At 42.1% G+C, this 21,612-nt stretch overlaps 1 protein-coding gene across 1 annotated transcript in view; it reads right to left on the reverse strand.

Annotated features, from left to right (window-relative positions):
* JMY (junction mediating and regulatory protein, p53 cofactor) overlaps positions 1–21,612 on the reverse strand; it is a 469,755-nt gene that overhangs the window by 173,865 nt on the left and 274,278 nt on the right. Inside the window, exons 6-7 of the mRNA XM_053701369.1 lie at positions 17,050–17,243; positions 13,833–13,919 (exon numbers count right to left, since the gene is read on the reverse strand). Of these exons, the coding sequence (XP_053557344.1) occupies positions 13,833–13,919; positions 17,050–17,243 (281 nt within the window). The remainder of the gene's footprint in view (positions 1–13,832; positions 13,920–17,049; positions 17,244–21,612) is intronic.

Genomic DNA, 21,612 nt, shown 5'->3' on the forward strand with positions numbered 1-21,612 from the left:
AGATCTGGAGATGGAAACGGACGACCGGGATGATGTACATTGCCACCACCATCAGCCCGATTACCTCCATACACTGAGCCACTGATGGCCGAGGAGAGGACTGAAGTGCTAGGCAAGAATCGAAAATCTTTGATTTCCTGACTCTGTCAGAAAAATCTTCATCGATAAGGAATCTATTATGGTTCCCAAGAAAAACACCTTTGTATTTGGAACTAAGGAACTCTTTTTCAAATTCACCTTCCATCCGTGAGACCGCAGGAAAGATAACAACATTTCCTTGTGAGATCTTGCTTGTTGAAAGGAAGACGCCTGAACTAGAATGTCGCTCAGATAAGGTGACGCTGCAATGCCCCGCAATCGGAGCACCGCTAGCAGGGATCCCAGGACCTTTGAGGAAATTCTGGTAACTGTGGTAAGAACAAATTGAAGAGCCACAAACTGAAAGATTTTGACTAGAAAAGCAAACCTTAGAAACTTGTGATGGTCCCTGTGTAGGGGAACATGAGGTACGCGTACTTTAAATCCACCATTGTCATAAATTGACCCTCCTGGACCAAAGAAAGAATGGAACGAATAGTTTCCATCTTGAAGGACGGCACTCTGATGAATTTGTTTAGACTCTTGAGATCTAAAATCGGTCTGAAGGTTCCCTTTTATGGGAACCACAAACAGATTGGAATAGAACCCCAGACCTCATTCCTGCATTGTAACAGGAACCATCACTCCCAGGTCGGAGAAGTCCCGATCACAGTGTAAGAACGCCTCTCTCTCTGTCTGGTCTACAGCAGAAACTGCCCCTGGGAGGAAAGGTCTACACTCTAGTTTGTATCCCTGGGACACAAAGTCCACCGCCCAGGAATCCTGAACATCTCGTACCCAAGCCTGAACGAAAAATGAAAGTCTGCCCCCCACAAGATCCGGTCCCGGATCTAGGGCAGACCCCTCATGCTGCTTTTGATGCAATAGCAAGCTTTTTGAATTGTTGTACCATGTTCCAAGACTGAGTGGGACTCCAGGAAGGCTTGGACTGCTCCTGCTTGGAGGAGGAAGTAAAAGTATTTACATTGAAAATTTGAAAGGAACGAAAATTACTCTGACATCCCTATTGATTATTTATCTTATCCTGAATAGGAAAAGTCCCTTTTCTCACGTGATGTCAGCAATTATTTCAGTCAACCCCGGCCCAAACAAAGTCTTTCCTTTGTAAGGACTCGCCAAAAGTTTAGACTTAGAGGACACATCTGCAGACCAAGATCTGCGGGGCCAGTATGGCAAAAAAAAAAAAAAAAAAAAAAAAAAAAAAAAACGAAATTGTAACTCCCAGCTTAATAACCTGAAGGGAAGCATCCGTGGAAAAGGAGTTGGCCAACTAAAAGGCCTTTATCCAAACCTGGATATCTTTAAGGGAAGAGTCTGTTTTTAATAGATTCAGAAAAAGCATCAAACAGTATGCTACCGCACTAGTGACAGTAGCCATACAAACCGCGGGTTGTCATTGTAAACCCTGGTGTACATATCCTGTAACTTCTTATCCATAGGATCCTTAAAGAAGCAACTATCCTTTATAGGAATAGTAGTTCTCTTGGCTATCGTGGAAATTCCACCTTGGATACCATCTGCCAAGATTCCTTGATAGAATCTGCTATAGGAAACCTTTTAAATACAGGGGATGGAGAAAAAAGGATACCCAGTTTCTCCCATTCCTTAGCAATAATCTCAGTAGCTCAATCTGGTACAGGAAAAACTTCCACCATGGAAGGTACATCAAAATACTTATGTAGCTTACTGGACCTTTTAGGATTGACAACAACCACGGTGTCGATGTCCTCCAGAGTAGCTAAAACCTCCTTGAGTAACAGACGGAGGGAGGTGTTCTAGCTGTAACCTGAAGGATACAACTTCAGAATAAGTAGGAGGAATTACACTGTATGAGTCTGAGATTTCACCTTCAGATGCTACCGAAGTATCCTCCTCCTCAGGCTTCTGGGAGGGGGCATTCAAAATAGCAACAACTGCATTAGTAACCTCGCAAACTGAATGTTTATTTTTTCTCTTGAGTTTTCCCTGCAACATGGCAAAAGCAGACAACGCATCAGAAACTGCAGAAGACATGAGGGAAGCAATGTCTTGCAACGTAACTCCAGGAGGAGAGGGGAAGCGCAGGGCACTGCATGTGTGGGCAGTAAAATTTGGGATGCTTGAGGAGAAAGCTGCGGCATATATTGAACATTATTCCGTTCAAGTCCATACCCCCTGAGCCTTTAGGGAGTTCCAGACTGTTCCCCATCCCATCAGGCTGGCGTCCGTTGTCACTATCACCCATGAGGGTCTGTGGAAGCATGTCCCCTGGGATAGATGATCCAGCGACAATCACCATAGGAGAGAGTCCCTTGTCTCCTGATCTAGATTTATTTGAGGAGACAAATTTGTATTATCTCCATTCCACTGTCGGAGCATGCTCAGTTGCAGAGGTCTGAGATGAAAACAAGCAAACGGAATGATGTCCATTGCCGCTACCATCAATCCAATTGCCTCCATGCACTGAGCCACTGACGGCCGAGGATTGGTCTGAAGGGTTCGGTATGTATTCAGAATCTTTAACTTTGACTTCCGTCAAAAAGATTTTCATGGATAGAGAGTCTATTAGAGTTCCAAAGAAAGGAACCCTTGTCTGTGGAACTAGCGAACTCTTTTCCAGATTCATTTTCCACCCGTGAGTCCTTATAAAAGGACAGAACAATGTCGGTATGAGACTTTGTTAGCTGAAAAGACGACGCCTGGATCAGAATATCGTCCAGATAAGGCGCCACTGCAATGCCCCGCGGTCTTAGAACCGCCAGCAGAGACCCCAGAACCTTTGTGAAAATTCTGGGTGCCGTGGCCAGACCGAAAGGAAGAGCCACGAACTGAAAATGTTTGTCCAGAAAGGCAAACCTCAAAAACTTGTGATGATCTCTGTGGTTAGGAATATGAAGATATGCATCCTTTAGATCCACGGTAATTATAAATTGACCCTCCTGGATCAATGGAAGAATAGTCTGAATAGTTTCCATCTTGAAGGATGGAACTCTGAGGAACTTGTTTAGACTTTTGAGGTCTAAAATAGGTCTGAACGTTCCCTCTTTTTTTGGAACTACAAAGAGATTTGAATAAAACCCCTGTCCCTGTATTGGAACTGGACATATTACTACCATGGAAGAGAGGTCTCCTACACAACGTAAGAACGTATCTCTCTTTAACTGGTCTGCAGATAATCGAGAAAGAAGAAACCTTCCTCTGGGAGAATAGTTTCCGAACTCCAACTGATATCCCTGAGACACAATTTCCAGTGTCCAGAGATCATGAACATCTCTTATCCAGGCCTGGACGAAGAGAGAGAGTCTGCCCCCACAAGATCCGGTCCCGGATCGGGGGCCGACCCTTCATGCTGACTTGATAGCAGCAGCTGGCTTCTTGGATTGTTTACCCTTGTTCCAAGACTGGTTGGGTCTCCAGGTGGACTTGGTTTGTGAATAATTCCCTTCCTGTTTAGCGGATGAGAAAGAGGAAACTCCCTTGAAATTTCGAAAGGAACGAAAATTACTCTGTCGCCCTCTCTGTTTGGATTTTTTATCCTGAGGGAGGAGATGACCCTTGCCTCCCGTTATGTCAGAAATAATTTCCTTCAAGTCAGGCCCGAACAGGGTCTTACCCTTGTAAGGAATAGCCAAAAGTTTAGACTTGGATGACACATCCGCAGACCAAGACTTTAACCATAAAGCCCTGCATGCTAAGATGGCAAAGCCCGAATTCTTAGCCGCCAATTTAGTAATCTGCAAAGAAGCATCCGTAATAAACAAATTAGCTAACTTAAGAGCTTTAATCCTATCCTGTATCTCCTCCAAAGGAGTCTGTTTTAAGAGATTCCTCTAGAGCATCGAACCAATAAGCGGCTGCACTGGTCACTGTAACAATGCAGGCCGCCGGCTGCAAAAGGAATCCCTGGTGAACGTAAATCTCTTAAGGAGACCCTCCAACTTCTTATCCATAGGGCCCTTAAAAGCACAACTATCCTCAATAGGAATAGTAGTCCGTTTGGCCGGGGTAGAAATGGCTCCCTCTACTTTATGGACCGTCTGCCAAGAATCCCTAATAGAGTCGGCTATAGGATACATCTTTTTAAATACAGGCGAAGGAGAGAAGGGAATGCCTGGTCTCTCCCATTCCTTCGCAACAATCTCTGAAGTCCTCTTAGGGACAGGAAAGACATCTGAGTAAGAAGGAACTTCCAAATATCTGTCCAATTTACTCAATTTCTCCGGCGGAACTACTATTGAGTCACAGTCATCCAGAGTAACTAACACCTCCCTCAGTAATAAACGGAGGTGTTCAAGTTTAAACCTGAAGGAAACCACATCAGGATCAGTTGAGGGCAAGGCACTCCCTGACTCAGAAAGCTCACCCTCAGAGAGTACCTCCGTACACACCAATTCAGACCCCCGGGAGGGTACATTCGCAATCGCCATCAGAGGCAGAATTGGCTACATAGTTGTCCCTTCTTGTACGCTTGCTGTGCGATATGGGAAGATTGGATAACGCATCAGAAAGCGTAGAGGATATAACTGCGGCAATGTCTTTTAAAGTAAATGCTGCAGACACTGGTAAAATACCTGGCACCGCTTGCGCGGACGGTATGGGCTGTGACGCGTGGGGAGAAAGCTGTGGCATACCTTGCATCTCATCTGTAGAGTCTTGAGAAGCATCCGCCGTAGATAAAGGTTTATCAAAAAAAAAAAAAATGCATCTTTATAAAGTAAGGCCCTCTCACAACATGAGGGACAGAAAGGAAGTGGAGGTTCCACAGTGGCATCCAAGCACATAGAACATGCTACAGTCTGGATCTCATCCGAATACATACTAACAGAGAACAGAAAAATATTATAGGTCTTGACTCTGTTAATAATATGAATTTACAATTTTATGGCCAAATGTACCAAAAGAAAAATTAATGTAGCTAAATACCTGTCAGTATAATTTTGGTCCTGACAAGATACTGTCTCTTTAAAATTTAAAATGACCAATAAATTTTTCCTACTGCACAGTCAACGCACTTTTCAACAAACAAATTGCCCCACTGTACCTCGCCTCAACAACTCTGCTGAGGCGCCTACCTACCCCCTCAGTCCACCGACCACTCCTAGGCAGAATTCGGAATCTAGCCGATAACGCCTGAGACCGCTTGCTTTAATTTGCAAACCATGCGGTCGAGGCGTCACTCGCAATGTCTCATCGACCAGCCGAATAGAAGGACGCTGCCCGGCTATTGACAAAGCGCGCCAAAGAAAAAAAACGCCCATCGTGGCCGTTGTCTAAAGAGATCCGAAACCATCGGAAAAAACAAAGCCGAAAACCGGAGTCCATTAACCAGACTCTGGTAATATACTCCCAGCGTCTGCCCCAAACACAGTTGACAGTGACTTGCAGGGAAGCCCCTAAGAGCACACAGTCAAACATTACCAGTTTCTATAGTCTATTCAATAAAGGCTAGTATTATGTTTCTGATCCCTTAAGAATAGATACATGCGTGTCTGTTAACATCACTGCTCTGAAAACCCACACACTCTGTAATAGGAAAGCCCTTTCCAGGAACCCAATCCCCAAAAGAATGGAAGTGCACAGCCAATTCTGAGATATTGCCAAAAGCCCCAGAAAATAAAAGACTGCACTTACCTCTATGCTGATCGTCAGCATGTCATAGTATCAAGAGGTCTTCTCCCTCCTGCAGCTCTGTGAAAACATAAGGGCCTTAGTTAATATTCTCTAAGACCATCAACATAAGGGCAGCACAAGTATGGAAGGCACAGTGAGGCTAAAACCCCAACAGTTCCCATTGCTTTAAAGCCACCTGTAGCTCTACTCTAGAGGCTGACAAGGAATACGGCTACACCCTATAGTAAAATAGTACACTTTGGCACCATTTTAAAAATAATAAACTCTTGATTGAAGAATCTAAACTAACACCTCACTTTACCTCTTCCTATCACTAACACAGACAAAGAGAATGACTGGGGTGGGAGGGAAGGGAGGAGCTATATATACAGCTCTGTTGTGGTGCTCTTTGCCTCCTCCTGCTGACCAGGAGGCAATATCCCACAAGTAAGGATGAAATCCGTGGACTCATCATATCTTGTAAACTGAAAGTTTATTTTTTTCTCTTGCGTTTTCCAAGCAACATGGGAAAAGCAGACAACGCATCAGAAACTGCAGAAGACATGAGGGAAGCAATGTCTTGCAACATAACTCCAGGAGGAGTTAGAGGGGAAGCGCAAGGCACTGCATGTGTGGGCAGTAAAATTTGGGATGCTTGAGGAGAAAGCTGCGGCATATATTGAACATTGTCATTAGACTCCTGTGAACAGCATCCGCCTTGGAAAATGTTCGCTCAGAAAAAAGTCTATCCCTATAATTTAAAGTTCTCTCAATACATGAGGAACAGAAAGGGATTGGTGGTTCCACATTGGTATCAAAACACAAAGAAGAAGGCCATTTTGAAAAACCTCTTGGTCCATTCTGACTCACAATGGATCAAATTATGAAAAAAAAAAAAAAACTAACTTTTTACAAAAATTAAAACAGAAAAAAAAACAAAACCGTAACTTTTTTACTTTTGTCTGCAGAATGGGCTAATTTGCTAAATAACTATAACAGAACACCTCTACACCTCAGCTTCTTTGCTGAGGTGCCTACCTGCCCTGCTGCACCGGTACTTTGCAATCCCACTAGTCAAACGATCCGAAACTCAGCAGAAGATTAAGTGAGCCGTTCTCCGGTCCTAGAAACGCATCCTTTTAGCTAATCATGCTTTTCTAGACAGACCCTGTAGTCTCTCTCCCTCCGGCACTCAGAAGAGAAGTGGCACGCAACACCGATTGCCGCCTCCCATAGCTCCGCCCATCGTGGCCGTTCCAAAAAAAAATTCTCCCGGTCGGCATTTTGTCTTAAAGTTTAGCCGTCGAGAGTAGTGAAACCACCTGAACCTAAATATCCTCAGCCCCAGTGCCTGCATCAAAGGCTGTCATATAAGTCCTCTCTATGTATAGGAGAGTTTAAGTGTCATTCTTTATAAATAAAGTGCCCTCACTCTGAGCCCTTTATATAAGTTTCCTCTGAAATAAAGTGCCCACTTTTTCTGACTTTCTTTTTCCTTATTAGTCCCAGAAATTACAAAGTCAGCACTTACCTCACCAATCTGCCCGACAGCATGGCAGCTCACCAGGTTTGAGAGGTCCTCTTCCTCACATAGACCTGTGGAAAACAAAATTTATGCTTACCTGATAAATTTATTTCTCCTGTGGTGTATCCAGTCCACGGATTCATCCATTACTTGTGGGATATTCTCCTTCCCAACAGGAAGCTGCAAGAGGATCACCCACAGCAGAGCTGTCTATATAGCTCCTCCCCTAACTGCTTCTCCCAGTCATTTGACCGAAGACAAGCAAGAGAAAGGAGAAACTATAGGGAGCAGTGGTGATTGTAGTTTAAAAATAAAAACACCTGCCTTAAAATGACAGGGCGGGCCGTGGACTGGATACACCACAAGAGAAATAAATTTATCAGGTAAGCATAAATTTAGTTTTCTCTTGTAAGGTGTATCCAGTCCACGGATTCATCCATTACTTGTGGGATACCAATACCAAAGCTATAGGACACGGATGAAGGGAGGGACAAGGCAGGCGGTTAAACAGAGGGCACCACTGCCTGCAAGACCTTTTTCCCAAAAATAGCCTCTGAGGAAGCAAAAGTATCAAATTTGTAGAATTTAGAAAAGATATGAAGCGAAGACAAGTCGCCGCCTTACAAATCTGTTCAACAGAGGCCTCATGTTTAAAAGCCCATGTGGAAACTACTGCTCTAGTAGAATGAGCTGTAATTCTTTCAGGAGGCTGCTGGCCAGCAGTCCCATAAGCCAAGCGGATTATACTTCTTAGCCAAAAAGAAAGAGAAGTTGCCGAAGCCTTTTGGCCGCTCCTCTGTCCAGAGTAGACAACAAACAATGCAGATGTTTGACGAAAATCCTTCGTAGCTTGTAAATAAAACCTTAAAGCACGAACCACATCAAGATTGTGTAATAGACGTTCCTTCTTTGAAGAAGGATTAGGACATAGTGAAGGAACAACAATCTCCTGATTGATATTCTTATTAGATACCACCTTAGGAAGAAAACCAGGTTTGGTACGTAAAACTACCTTATCTGCATGGAAAATCAGATAAGGGGAATCACACTGTAAAGCAGATAACTCCGAAACCCTTCGAGCTGAGGAGATAGCTACTAAAAACAGAACTTTCCAAGATAAAAGTTTAATATCTATGGAATGCAAAGGTTCAAACGGAACCCCTTGAAGAACTAAATTTAAACTCCATGGCGGAGCGTCAAGTTTAAACACAGGCTTGATTCTAACTAAAGCCTGACAAAACGCCTGAACGTCTGGAACCTCAGCCTGACGTTTGTGCAAAAGAATAAACAGAGCAGAAATCTGTCCCTTTAAGGAACTAGCTGACAATCCCTTCTCCAATCCTTCTTGGAGAAAGGATAATATCCTAGGAATCCTAACCTTACTCCATGAGTAACCCTTGGATTCACACCAATGAAGATATTTACACCATATCTTATGATAGATTTTCCTGGTGACAGGCTTTCGAGCCTGAATTAAGCTATCAATGACCGACTCGGAAAAACCACGCTTTGATAAAATCAAGCGTTCAATCTCCAAGCAGTCAGACGCAGAGAAATTAGATTTGGATGTTTGAAGGGACCTTGAAGTAGAAGGTCCTGCCTCAGCGGCATGGTGTCCATGGTGGAAAGGATGACATGTCCACCAGATCTGCATACCAAGTCCTGCGTGGCCATGCAGGAGCTATCAAAATCACTGAAGCTCTCTCCTGCTTCATCTTGGCAATCAGACGAGGGAGCAGAGGAAATGGTGGAAACACATAAACCAGGCTGAAGGACCAGGGCGCTGCTAGAGCATCTATCAGTGCTGCCTGGGGATCCCTTGACCTGGACCCGTAACAAGGAAGTTTGGCGTTCTGACGAGACGCCATGAGATCCAGTTCTGGTTTGCCCCATAGTTGAATCAGCTGGGCAAATACCTCCGGATGGAGCTCCCACTCCCCCGGATGAAAAGTCTGCCGACTTAGAAAATCCGCCTCCCAGTTCTCTACTCCCGGGATATGGCTAGCTGAGAGATGGCAAGAGTGAACCTCTGCCCATAGAATTATCTTTGAAACCTCCAACATTGCCAGGGGGCTCCTTGTTCCCCCCTGATGGTTGATATAGGCTACAGTCGTGATGTTGTCCGACTGAAATCTGATGAACCTGACCGCAGCTAGCTGAGTCCAAGCCTGAAGAGCATTGAATATCGCTCTTAGTTCCAGAATGTTTATTGGAAGGAGTGCCTCCTCCTGAGTCCACGAGCCCTGAGCCTTCAGGGAGTTCCAGACTGCACCCCAGCCCAGAAGGCTGGCATCTGTCGTTACTATAGTCCAATCTGGCCTGCGGAAGCTCATCCCCTTGGACAGATGGACCTGACATAGCCACCAGAGAAGAGAATCCCTGGTTTCTTGATCCAGATTTAGTAGAGGGGACAAATCTGTGTAATCCCCATTCCACTGACTGAGCATGCAAAGTTGCAGCGGTCTGAGATGTAGGCGGGCAAACGGTACTATGTCCATTGCCGCTACCATTAAACCGATAACTTCCATACACTGAGCCACTGAAGGATGAGAAGTGGAATAAAGAACACAGCAAGAGTCTAGAAGTTTTGACAATCTGGCCTTCGTTAGGTAAATATTTATTTCTACCGAATCTAAGAGTCCCTAGGAATGAAACTTTTGTTAGAGGTGATAGAGAACTCTTTTCTTCGTTCACCTTCCACCCATGGGACCTCAGAAATGCCAAAACAATGTCCGTATGGGACCTGGCGATTTGAAAAGTCGACGCCTGTATCAGTAAGGGGCTACTGCTATACCCCGCAGCCTTAGGACCGCTAGGAGGGACCCTAGAACCTTTGTAAAGATTCTTGGTGCCGTGGCCAACCCGAAGGGAAGAGCCACAAACTGGTAGTGCCGGTCTAGAAAGGCAAACCTGAAAAAACGATGATGATCTTTGTGTATCGTGATGTGAAGATAAGCATTCTGTAAGTCTACGGTAGTCATATATTGACCCTCCTTGATCATAGGAAGGATGGTTCGAATAGTCTCCTTCTTGAAGGATGGGACTCTAAGAAATTTGTTTAAGATCTTGAGATCTAAGATTGGTCTGAATGTTCCCTCTTTCTTGGGAACTACAAACAGATTTGAATAGAAGCCCTGCCCCTGTTCCTCCTGCGGAACTGGGTGGATCACTCCCATAACTAGGAGGTCTTGAACACAATGTAAGAATGTCTCTCTCTTTATCTGGTTTGCAGATAAAAGTGAGAGATGAAATCTCCCTTTTGGGGGAGAGGTTTTGAATTCCAGAAGATAACCCTTGGATACAATTTCCAATGCCCAGGGATCCTGGACATCTCTTGCCCAAGCCTGGGCGAAGAGAGAGAGTCTGCCCCCTACTAGATCCGTTTCCAGATCGGGGGCTGCTCCTTCATGCTGTCTTAGAGGCAGCAGCAGGCTTTTTGGCCTGTTTCCCCTTGTTCCAAGCCTGGTTAGGTCTCCAGACCGGCTTAGACTGGGCAAAAGTTAGAGGAAGTTGAAGCTGCGCCACTCTTGAAGTTTCGAAAGGGCCGAAAACTAGACTGTTTGGTCCTTAATTTGTTGGACCTGTCTTGAGGAAGGGCGTGACCTTTTCCTCCAGTGATGTCAGAAATGATCTCCTTCAGTCCAGGCCCGAATAGGGTCTGTCCTTTGAAGGTAATGTTGAGAAGTTTAGACTTTGAAGTCACGTCAGCTGACCAGGATTTAAGCCATAGTGCCCTACGCGCCTGAATAGCAAAACCTGAATTTTTAGCCGTTAGCTTGGTTAAATAAACAACGGCATCAGTAACAAATGAATTGGCTAGCTTAAGGGCCTTAAGCTTGTCAATAATATCTTCCAACTGGGTTTCAACCTGTAGAGCCTCCTCTACAGACTCAAACCAGAAAGCCGCAGCAGCAGTGACTGGGGCAATGCATGCAAGAGGCTGGAGAATAAAACCTTGTTGAATAAAATTTTTCTTAAGGTAACCCTCTAATTTTTTATCCATTGGATCTAGAAAAGCACAACTGTCCTCAACAGGGATAGTGGTACGCTTAGCTAGAGTAGAAACTGCTCCCTCCACCTTAGGGACCGTCTGCCACAAGTCCCGTGTAGCGGCGTCTATAGGAAACATCTTTTTAAAAACAGGAGGGGGAGAGAACAGTACACCTGGTCTATCCCATTCCTTAGTAATAATTTCAGAAAACATCTTAGGGATTGGAAAAACATCAGTGTAAGTAGGTACTGCATAGTATTTATCAAATCTACATAATTTCTCTGGGACTACAATAGCGTCACAGTCGTCCAGAGTTGCTAAGACCTCCCTGAGCAATATGCGGAGGTGTTCAAGCTTAAATTTAAATGTAGACATATCAGAATCAGGTTGAAGTATCTTCCCTGAATCAGAAAAACCACGCACATATTGAAGCTCCCCTGCTTCAGTACATTGCGAGGGTGTATCAGACATAGCCACTAAAGCGTCAGAGAGCTCTGTATTTATTCTAGTCCCAGAGCTGTCTCGCTTTCCTTGCAATCCTGGCAGTTTAGATAATACCTCTGTAAGGGTATGATTCATAACTGCCGCCATATCTTGTAAGGTATATGCAATGGGCGCGCTAGATGTACTTGGCGTCCCCTGAGCGGGAGTTATAGGTTCTGACACGTGCGGAGAGTTAGACGGCATAACTTCCTCCTTGTCAATTTCTTCTGGTGATACTTTTTTAAAGCCAGAATATGGTCTTTGTAATCTATAGTAAAATCAGTGTATTTGGTACACATTCTAAGAGGGGGTTCCACAATGGCTTCTAAACATAATGAACAATGAGTTTCCTCTATGTCAGACATGTTTAAACAGACTAGTAATGAGACCAGCAAGCTTGGAAAACACTTTAATAACTGTGAACAAGCAAAAAATAAAAACGGTACTGTGCCTTTAAGAGAAAAAAACAATCACATAAACTGCAAAACAGTGAAAAAAGCAGTAAATTCTACGAAATTTTTACAGTTTGTATAATAGACTGAAATAGCATTGCACCCACTTGCAAATGGATGATTAACCCCTTAGTTTCAAAACCGGATCAAAAAAACGATATAGTCACAACCAACTGCCACAGCTCTACTGTGGCTCCTACCTGCCCATACAACGACTTTGGAAGGCACAAAAACCCTGTAGAGGGGTCCTATATGTCAGGGGACTCCTTCAGGGAAGCTGGATGTCTCAAGCTGCAAAAGTTACTACGCAATTAAGGCGCGAAAATAGGCCCCTCCCAACATGTACTCACAGTGAGAGGGCCTTAAAAAACTATCCCTAGGCAAAACCTAGTCAGCCATGTGGAAAAACTGGGCCCCAGAATAAAGTTTTATCACCATGTGTAGTAAACGTTTATATCTATTAAGTAATGAAAGTAAATAACAAAAATATTACCCTTTACAGCAAGCATGATACCAGTCGTTATTAAATCACTGTAATCAGGCTTACCTTAAATAAATCAGGTACTGTCAGCATTTTCTAGCTTATCATCTCTCTAGAAAAATTTAAAACTACACATACCTCAGAGCAGGAAACCCTGCACGCTATTCCCCCAGCTGAAGTTACACATCTCTTCAGTTATGTGTGAGAACAGCAGTGGACCTTAGTTACAAACTGCTAAGATCATCAAAAAACTTCAGGCAGACTCTTCTTCACCTTTCTGCCTGAAGCCAAAATAGTACAACTCCGGTACCATTTGAAAATAATAAACTTTTGATTGAAGATAAACTACATTAATTCACCACATCTCTCTAGCTACTTCCCTTGTCGAGAGCTGCAAGAGAATGACTGGGAGAGGTAGTTAGGGGAGGAGCTATATAGACAGCTCTGCTGTGGGTGATCCTCTTGCAGCTTCCTGTTGGGAAGGAGAATATCCCACAAGTAATGGATGAATCCGAAGACTGGATACACCTTACAAGAGAAAAAGGAGATACAATAATAAAATCTTGCTTGAAGAATCTTTTACTAACACCTAACTTTACCACTTCCTTGCTCTAACTTAGGCAAAGAGAATGACTGGGTGGGAGGGAAGGGAGGTGATATTTAACAGCTTGGCTGTGGTGCTCTTTGCCGCCTCCTGCTGGGCAGGAGTGATATTCCCAACAGTAATTAATGATGATCCGTGGACTCATCGTATCAATGCCGTTTTTGTGCAAGTCACCCCTCCAATCAGGGCAAATATTCTGATGTATATATGCTAAAATATGTACTATACATACAGTACAACAGTATAACATCTGCTTCTGCTCCTAAAGCCTTGAAGCGTCACGTATTGTGGTCAACTATCTAAGAAGATAATTTCTTATTAGCTCATATGCAAAATGAGCATTTGTACCTATCAACCAACAAACATTAATAGATGTACTTATCAGCTAATGAGCATTAGTAGAAAGGACACATCTACACATCTACTTCTGCTGTATAAATTGTCTCTGATACATTTACATACCGCTGGCTATACTATTATTTTGTGTCTACAAATGACTTTTACATATCTACTACCTAAGACACTAATATCGTTTTGGAACAATAATATATTAATATATGTGTTTTCCAAAAAAAAAAAATATATAATAATAATGATTCCCAACTTACCAGTATTACAGCATGGTGTTCTTTGAAGTCCTTGTCAAATTGAAGGTGTTGCTGGAACTTTTCATTGTGCTTTGAAATGCAAATTTCCTTGAGAAAGATAAATAAATAAAATATGCAGTTTATTTCTTCTATATCCAAAAAACTACTATAGCATACTTTTCTCTTTGGTAAGTAGGTCCTTGAGTAATTGTTTGGTGAAAATTGTAATAAAAGGTAATTGACCAAATAAAGACTCAAAGAACCACAAAGACACTAGTACAAAAATAACCTGGGCAATATATGTATCAGTACAGGAGAATAGAAAATGCATGAGAAAGCAGAAGTAGTGCAGGGGAAGGCCAACATTCTATATTTCCCTTTAAAATGCAAACACGCTACATACCTCCAAATATTTTAAGGAGGCTTTCTTTGATAGGCAGGTGTGTGATGGCCAACTGGTGATTGGTGGGCGAAGCTGCAGCAGTAGGGTTGGGTCAGGAAGGGTGTGCTGCGGGACAGTCGTTGCACTGATGAGTGAGGGACAGTAGGCAATCTTGCACAACTGTTTGACTAAGAATTTATTGCATCTATAGATAGGGCCAATTATGTCACAGCAATATACTGGGATGAGCCATTTTTAAAAAGGAAGGACTTTGTTTCCTCAGATCATAAGTCATTAGACTTGCATAGGACCAGAACAGATTGAAATCTAACAATGTAACAGTGTAAAAGTCTGCTTGTCATTTTTTCAACAAATCTGTAAATTACCATTATTAGCCCAGTTAACAGACTAGAGTAACAGTTTACTATTTAACAGTGTAAAAGTCTGCTTGTCATTTTATCGACAAATCTGAAAATTATCATTGTTAGGGAATTAAGACTCTAGTTAGTCCAGTTAACAGACTAGAGTAACAGTTTACTGTTTAGCATCCCTTTAATCTCAATGTTAGACTAAACAAATTAAAGAGTATAAAGCATGCAGCTCAGCTACCCAGCAACAAACAAAAGTAAATACTTTATAAAATTCCAGAAAAAAAAAGAGTATATCTTGAATCAGAAAGAAGAATCCAATAAGATAATCTCAGACCAGGGACATCATAGCAAAAATAGCAGAATCTGATTACTCTGACTTTATGAGATGATTGTCAATGCTACAATTAGGAATACAGAAAGCCCAGATAAACTACTCTAAATGTCAACACAGCTGGCTTGAATTAATTAATTTTGTAAAGAAGGTCTCCATACCAGCATAGAAAAGATAGTTATGCATGCACTCTGGGGATCTTTAAGTAGTCTGCTGTGTGAAAAAGGAACACAAATGACTTTCTGTGATGGCAGAATTCCAGAAAGAAGTCTTGAACTGGAAGCATATTCTTTCTGGCTGTTGATAATATATAAATATGAAGTAAACTTAAGTTATGAGAGAAAAACCATACAGTCCTGTAATATTGCACTAACCAAATCAAGAATCCATTTTTCATACAAGAAACACTACCCTTGTTGACATGATTTCAAAATTCTGATCCAAAAGTGCACGGGTTTGGCTTGGAAGAAGGTGAAATGTTTGCAAGCTGAACATAAAGCAGCCATGAAACATGCAAGTTTAGATGCTGACACAAGAGATCATTGGAAAGCACTGCAATAAGAACACTATTTACATGAACTTTACTAGATCATTTGTGAATGATTGTGGTACAGTGCAAAGACTAAAGGGTTTGCAAACAAACTGGAATTGGAACCGCAGAAGGGGGGAGCTAGATTGTGATGGAGGTTTAGACTGAGAAGAGTAGTGGATCAAACGTTTCTATTTGCTTTTTTTCCCCCTGACAAGAGAGGCCAGGTTAATCGCAGTTATAGCTGCTGTTTGAGAGAGAGAAATATCGGATTCTTAATGACAATCCCTCGCTGACGGTCATAGGCCCCCATCTTATTTTCCACCTTTTTTTTTACCTTGAGACGTTGGTTGACATGTATATATGTTTGGGTTTTTAGTGTGACTGGCTCGGATGGGAATCTTACGGCGACAACAAAGACACGGGAGAGGAGAAGACTGGTAAGGAGAACTCCTTTGCTTGAGAAGCAGAGGGTTTATCCACCTGACATTGGAAGCCCTGTCAGATTCTGAGCCCTTTGCTTCAGAGGAATCTGATACATTGCTTTATGTTAATGCTAGCTACACAACAGACCTCTGTTGCTACGTAGTGACATAAGCGATGATATATTGCAGGGATACTGTAATCAGGAGTTTATTTTATTTATACAATTCTACATAGCTGATCAGGGGTTGTGGAGAAAGATTTGACAGGCCTGGCTATCACTGTCTAAACTGAAATAGCCCATCCCCCGTCAGGTTATTTACTCTGTACGTTTATTTTACCGTTTGTTTGTTTTTTATTAAAATGTGCTCACAGTAAACTTTATATAGGCGTTTAAAATCATTTTTAAAAAAAAAAAGTCAGTTTTCGGCCAAGGGCATCCTGAATTTTCGGTTTTGGTCCAGAATTTGTATTTCGGTGCATCCCTAAATCCATGGCAAATCTGAGAAAATGCAGATTACCAATGGCAATTGGAATATAGAGACGTACATCTAACAACACCGTAAATGCTTGAAGAGGAGTAACACCAGCATATGTAGAGTTTCCATTTATAAGACATCTAGAAACCAAAAAAACATGGTTCTGGGTAGGCACAACCCACCGCAAGTGGGTGGCAAATCAAAGGCTGTAGCACAGTCAGATTCAAATACAATTGGAAACATTAGATTTATTCTGGATAAAATATTACTTTCAAGGAAAGTCAAAATTAAAACGTTCATGGTTCATATAGAGTATGCAATTAAAGGGACAGAAAAATCAAGAATGAAATGTGCATTACAATTTGAAATATAAGAAGTTATTACTGTTTTTCTGCGGCATACGCATATATCCTTTGAGGCTCGCGCACCAGTATTTAAACACCACCAGCTGACGGAGGTGTTTGTTGCTTATGAAGACTTTATCTGTGTTATACAGCTACTGCTGACCCTCTGAAAAGGTGTGGTGTTTGAATACTGGTGAATGGACTCTCACCGCATATGTGCCGCAGAAAAACAGTAATAAAAACTTATTAGAAGCATTTTTGCTAATGGAAGTAAATTGCAAAAATGCTTCTACTTCACACTGAAATACACCCACGCATGTTTCATCTTTTTACTTTTGAAATATTTAGTAGTGGCTAATATTGAAAATTGTGTGGCTACCTTTTTATTCTTGAGGTAGGCTTTCTTTGTAGAAATGCGACTACGCTTTGCCTCAAGCTGACGCACTTTCTGCTGAAGCTTTAGCTTTTCTTCCCTTGGTAAATGTATAGATTCTGACATATCTTCAGCTGCGAGCATTGCTTCTTCCATACTTTCATATGTATCATAATATACCAGATCATCCTTCTTTTTCTCTGGAAAAAAAAAAGAGAGAAAAAAATTAATTTCAATTTCAATGTCATTTCTTTGATATAAATAAAGAAGTTGTTTAAAAATATATCATGTTTTTTTAATCATCCAATAGCACGCAGAAAGGCACTTCATATAATAATAAATAAGTGATTTTACCAACCTGCCACACACAAAACAGAGAACTTAAAGGGACAGTCTAGTCAAAATTAAATTCATAATTCAGTTAGGGCATGCAATTATAAACAACTTTCCAATTTACTTTTAATCATCAAATCTGCTTTGTTTTCTTGGTATTGTTGGTTGAAAGCTAAACTTAGGTAGGCTCATATGCTAATTTCTAAGCCCTTAAAGACAGCCTCTTATTGACAGTTTTCACAGCTAGACAGTGCTAGTTCATGTGTGCCATATAGATAACATTGTGCTTACTCCCATGGAGTTATTTATGAGTTAGCACCGATTGGCTAAAATGCAAATCTGTTGTAAGAACTGAAATAAGTGTGCAGTCTGCAGAGGCTTATATACAAGGTAATCACAGAGGTAAAAAGTATATTATTAATATAACCATGCTGGTTATGCAAAACTGGTGAATGGTTAATGAAGAGATTATCTATCTTTTTAAACAATAACAATTCTGGAGAAGACTATTTAAGGTCCCTTTTATAAAAGCAAAAAGCCTGCTCTTTAAAATAAGTGGTCCCACGTCCTTCAAGCTGCCAGGAGATTGTCATAACAATGACAAACCCCTCACATCATTGGTTTTAGTTTGGTTGTTCTATACATTTTATAGAAATATATCCTACCACTCAAGAGGTTTTACTACTTATAACTGTCATGTGATCATTGTAATCATAATGATCACCTGACAGCAGCTGCTTGCCTAATTTTGTTGTTTGTGGGTATGAGGGCTTTATAGATCCATGTTTCTCTGAGACAAGAAACAAAATTACAGAAATCAACAGACATGAGAAACTGGGTACATTTAAAGGTAGAAAATAGTGTGTGTGTATTTATATAAGTTATACCTACTAATCTTCTACATAAATTGCAGCATACAGGCAAGTGAAAAAATTAACCCTTTAGTTTGCGCCAAACTTAGTCCAGTGTACTGTTTGGATGTAGTACCTATGTCCAGCACAGATGTACATGTTGTGGCCCTTTGCCGTCAGCTTAGACAGCGGGAGCAGCAACCAGGAGACAGAAAGCATCTGCCTTCATATAGTAAGAGAGCACTGATCATGCCGCCTTACAATAGGAAGCTAGATTGCAAATTGTTACAGACAGTGACACTGTCTGTAATAATCTTCTGCTGGTGCCAGTGGGAGGGAAGGCAAATTGGCCCAGCACAGGAGGTATACACTATAGCAAATGCTTTGGAATGGAGAGGGAGGGAGGGATGGAAAATGTATAGTTTGGAGAGAGGAGGTGGTACCCTACACTACAGAAAAAGTAATTGCTAGGAGGGGGATCCCTATACAACAAAAAAATATATAAAATAAAAATGTATGCTTACCTCATCAATTCTTTTCTTTTGGAATGATGATGGTCCACAGTCCTCTATAACAAATGGGGTATATTTCCTGCCACTAAGAGGTCAAGAACCCATACAAGAGCTTTAAAACTCTCCCACCCCACCATCTCTCTCTAGTTTTACATATAGCCGAGTAGAGAATAGGAAAGAAAGGCAGAAAAAAAAATCTGTCCGGTAGCAGGACAGCTCACTTGGTATGAGAGGGGCTTCCTACCTCACATAGAGCTGTGGAAAAAAGAAAAAGGTTGAGTAAACTTACTCAAACTTTCAACCAAGGGCAGCATGAAACTACTTGTGAGGCGCAGTGGGGATTATACCCCACAAGTTCCCAAATGCTTAAAAGCCACCACTTGCTCTACAGAAGAGACTGACATGGACTACGACTAAACCCCAAAGAAAACTAGAGCAAACTTGCTCTGCTTAAAAAAAAAAAGAATGGTGCTCTTTGCCTCCTCCTGCTGGTCATTAGTGATATTCACAACAGTAATTAAGATGATCCGTGGACTCACCGTGTCATTGGAAAGAAAAACACCTTTTAATGTCTGGGAAGTAAATTGGTTCAAAGGGAGGACCTTGAAGAACTGAAAGAACTAGGTTCAAATTCCAGGGAGAAAAAGAAGGTCTTACAACTGGCCTAATTTTAACTAACACCTGAACAAAGGTCTGACCATCAGGAAGTTTAGCCAACTTTCTGTGAAAAAGAACAGATTAAGCTGAAATTTGACCCTTCAGGGAACTAGCTGATAAACCCTCATCAAGGCCATCTTGTCAGAACTGAAGGATTCTCTGGATCCAAAAGGAAAACCAAGAAAATCCCTTAGAGGAGCACCACACAAATATGGTTTCCAAATGTTGTGGTAAATCCTTGAGTCACAGGTTTCCTAGCCTGAATTAAGAGTATTGATTACAGAGTCTGAAAATCCTCTGTCTCAAAACTAGACATTCAACATTCAAGTTGTCAAACTTAGAGATCCTGATGGAAAAAGAGGACCTTGTGATAACAGGTCTCAGAGGAAGACGCCATGGAGGCATTGTTGACATCTGTACTAGGTCTGCATACCATGTCCTGTGGGGCCAGGCTGGAGTAATTAATAGTACTGATGCCGACTCTGGTTTGATCCCAGCAATGACTGTCGGCAGAAGAAAAAAAAGATGGAGGAAACAGGTATTCTAGATGGAAGTCCAATGGACATACCAAAGCGTCTATCATGAGCACCCATGTATCTTGATATTGCACAGTACTTTGGAAGTTTGTGATTTAAGTATGAAGCCATCAGATCTATGTCTGGTAGGCCCCATTTGATTACCCCATTTGGAGAAACCATTCTCATGGATGGACTGATTGAAGACTGAGATAGTCTGTTTCCCAATTGTTCACACCCAAAATTTGAATGCCTGATAGGGAGCACCGATTCCTCCCTGCCCAGGACATACTTCCTGCATTGCCAGTGGACTGCGGGTACCTTTTTGATGATTGACATCACAGCTACCACTGTGACATTGTCTGACTGGAAACAAATACATTTCTCCTCCTTAAACAAGGTCATGCCCGAAGACCTTGAAGAATCGCTCGAAGATCCAGAATGTTTATTGGTAACCTTGCCTCTAAAGGAGGCCAAACTCCCTGTGCCCTTCCAAAATTCCAGACAGCCCTCCAGCCTAACAGACTGGCATCCATTGTGACAATGGCCCATGATGGACGAATAAAAGATGCCCCAAGGGTCATAGAAGGACTTTGTGTCCACCAAGGCAAAGATTGTCTAACAAATTAATCCAAAGCTATTTGTTGCTCCAAATGTAGATAATTATTTGACCACTGACTAAGCATGGATAGCTGAAGGGGACTTAAATGAAAAGGGCAAAATAAACAGTGTCTGAATCGGCTACAGAAAAAAACAAACAAAAAAAAAAACCACACTACCTTCTTGCACTGAGCTGCAGATGGCAATGGAGTACTCAGCGGGGTCTCTCTGGAGTTTTAACCTTCGCGGTTCAGTCAGACCTCCTGACAGAGACTCAGTCTGCCCCTACTAGAACAGATTTTGGTTCAGGGACCGCACCTTCATGCTGATTTAGTGGTGGTGTTGGATTTATTGGATTGCTTGGACTTTGACCATGAAAAAATAGACTTCCAGGCTGACTTGGAGGGCTTCTTTCTCACCAGTGACTGTTTAATAATGAAGTCCAAGTCTGAACCAAATAGGATGTTCCCTTGGAGGGAAAGAGTCATCAGTCTATTTGTATATATAGCCATATACTTCGCTCTTTTGCCCCTGTTACTGAGAAAGAAGTTTCTGCACTTATACTGCGTTCTTACCTGACTACCTGTCCCCTCGACCCCCTCCCCTCACAGCTACTCCCCTCCCTCTTTTACCCTTACCCCTATACTCACACACATTTTCAACCTCTCCCTCAGCACTGGTAAATTTCCCTCATCTTAAAAACATGCACTGGTCACACCTATCCTCAAAAACCCATCTCTCAATACAACCTCCCCATCCAACTACCGCCGTATTCCCCTACTCCCTATTATCTCAAAGCTTCTTGAAAAGCTAGTACATGCACGCCTATCCCATTTCCTTACATTACACTCCCTCCTCGACCCACTGCAATCTGGATTTTGCCCCCATCACTTCACAGAGACAGCAATTGTTACGGGTCACCAATGACCTACTTACAGCAAAATCCAAAGGCCACTTCTCTCTGCTTAGCCTCCTTGATCTGTCTGCAGCCTTTGATACTGTTGACCACCCTCTTTTGCTCCAAACCCTCCAATTGTTCGGAATTTGTGACACAGCCCTCTCGTGGTTCTCTTCCTACCTGTCTAACCGTACCTTCAGTGT

This window comes from Bombina bombina, chromosome 2, assembly GCF_027579735.1.
Source record: "Bombina bombina isolate aBomBom1 chromosome 2, aBomBom1.pri, whole genome shotgun sequence".
Taxonomy (NCBI): Eukaryota; Metazoa; Chordata; class Amphibia; order Anura; family Bombinatoridae; genus Bombina; species Bombina bombina.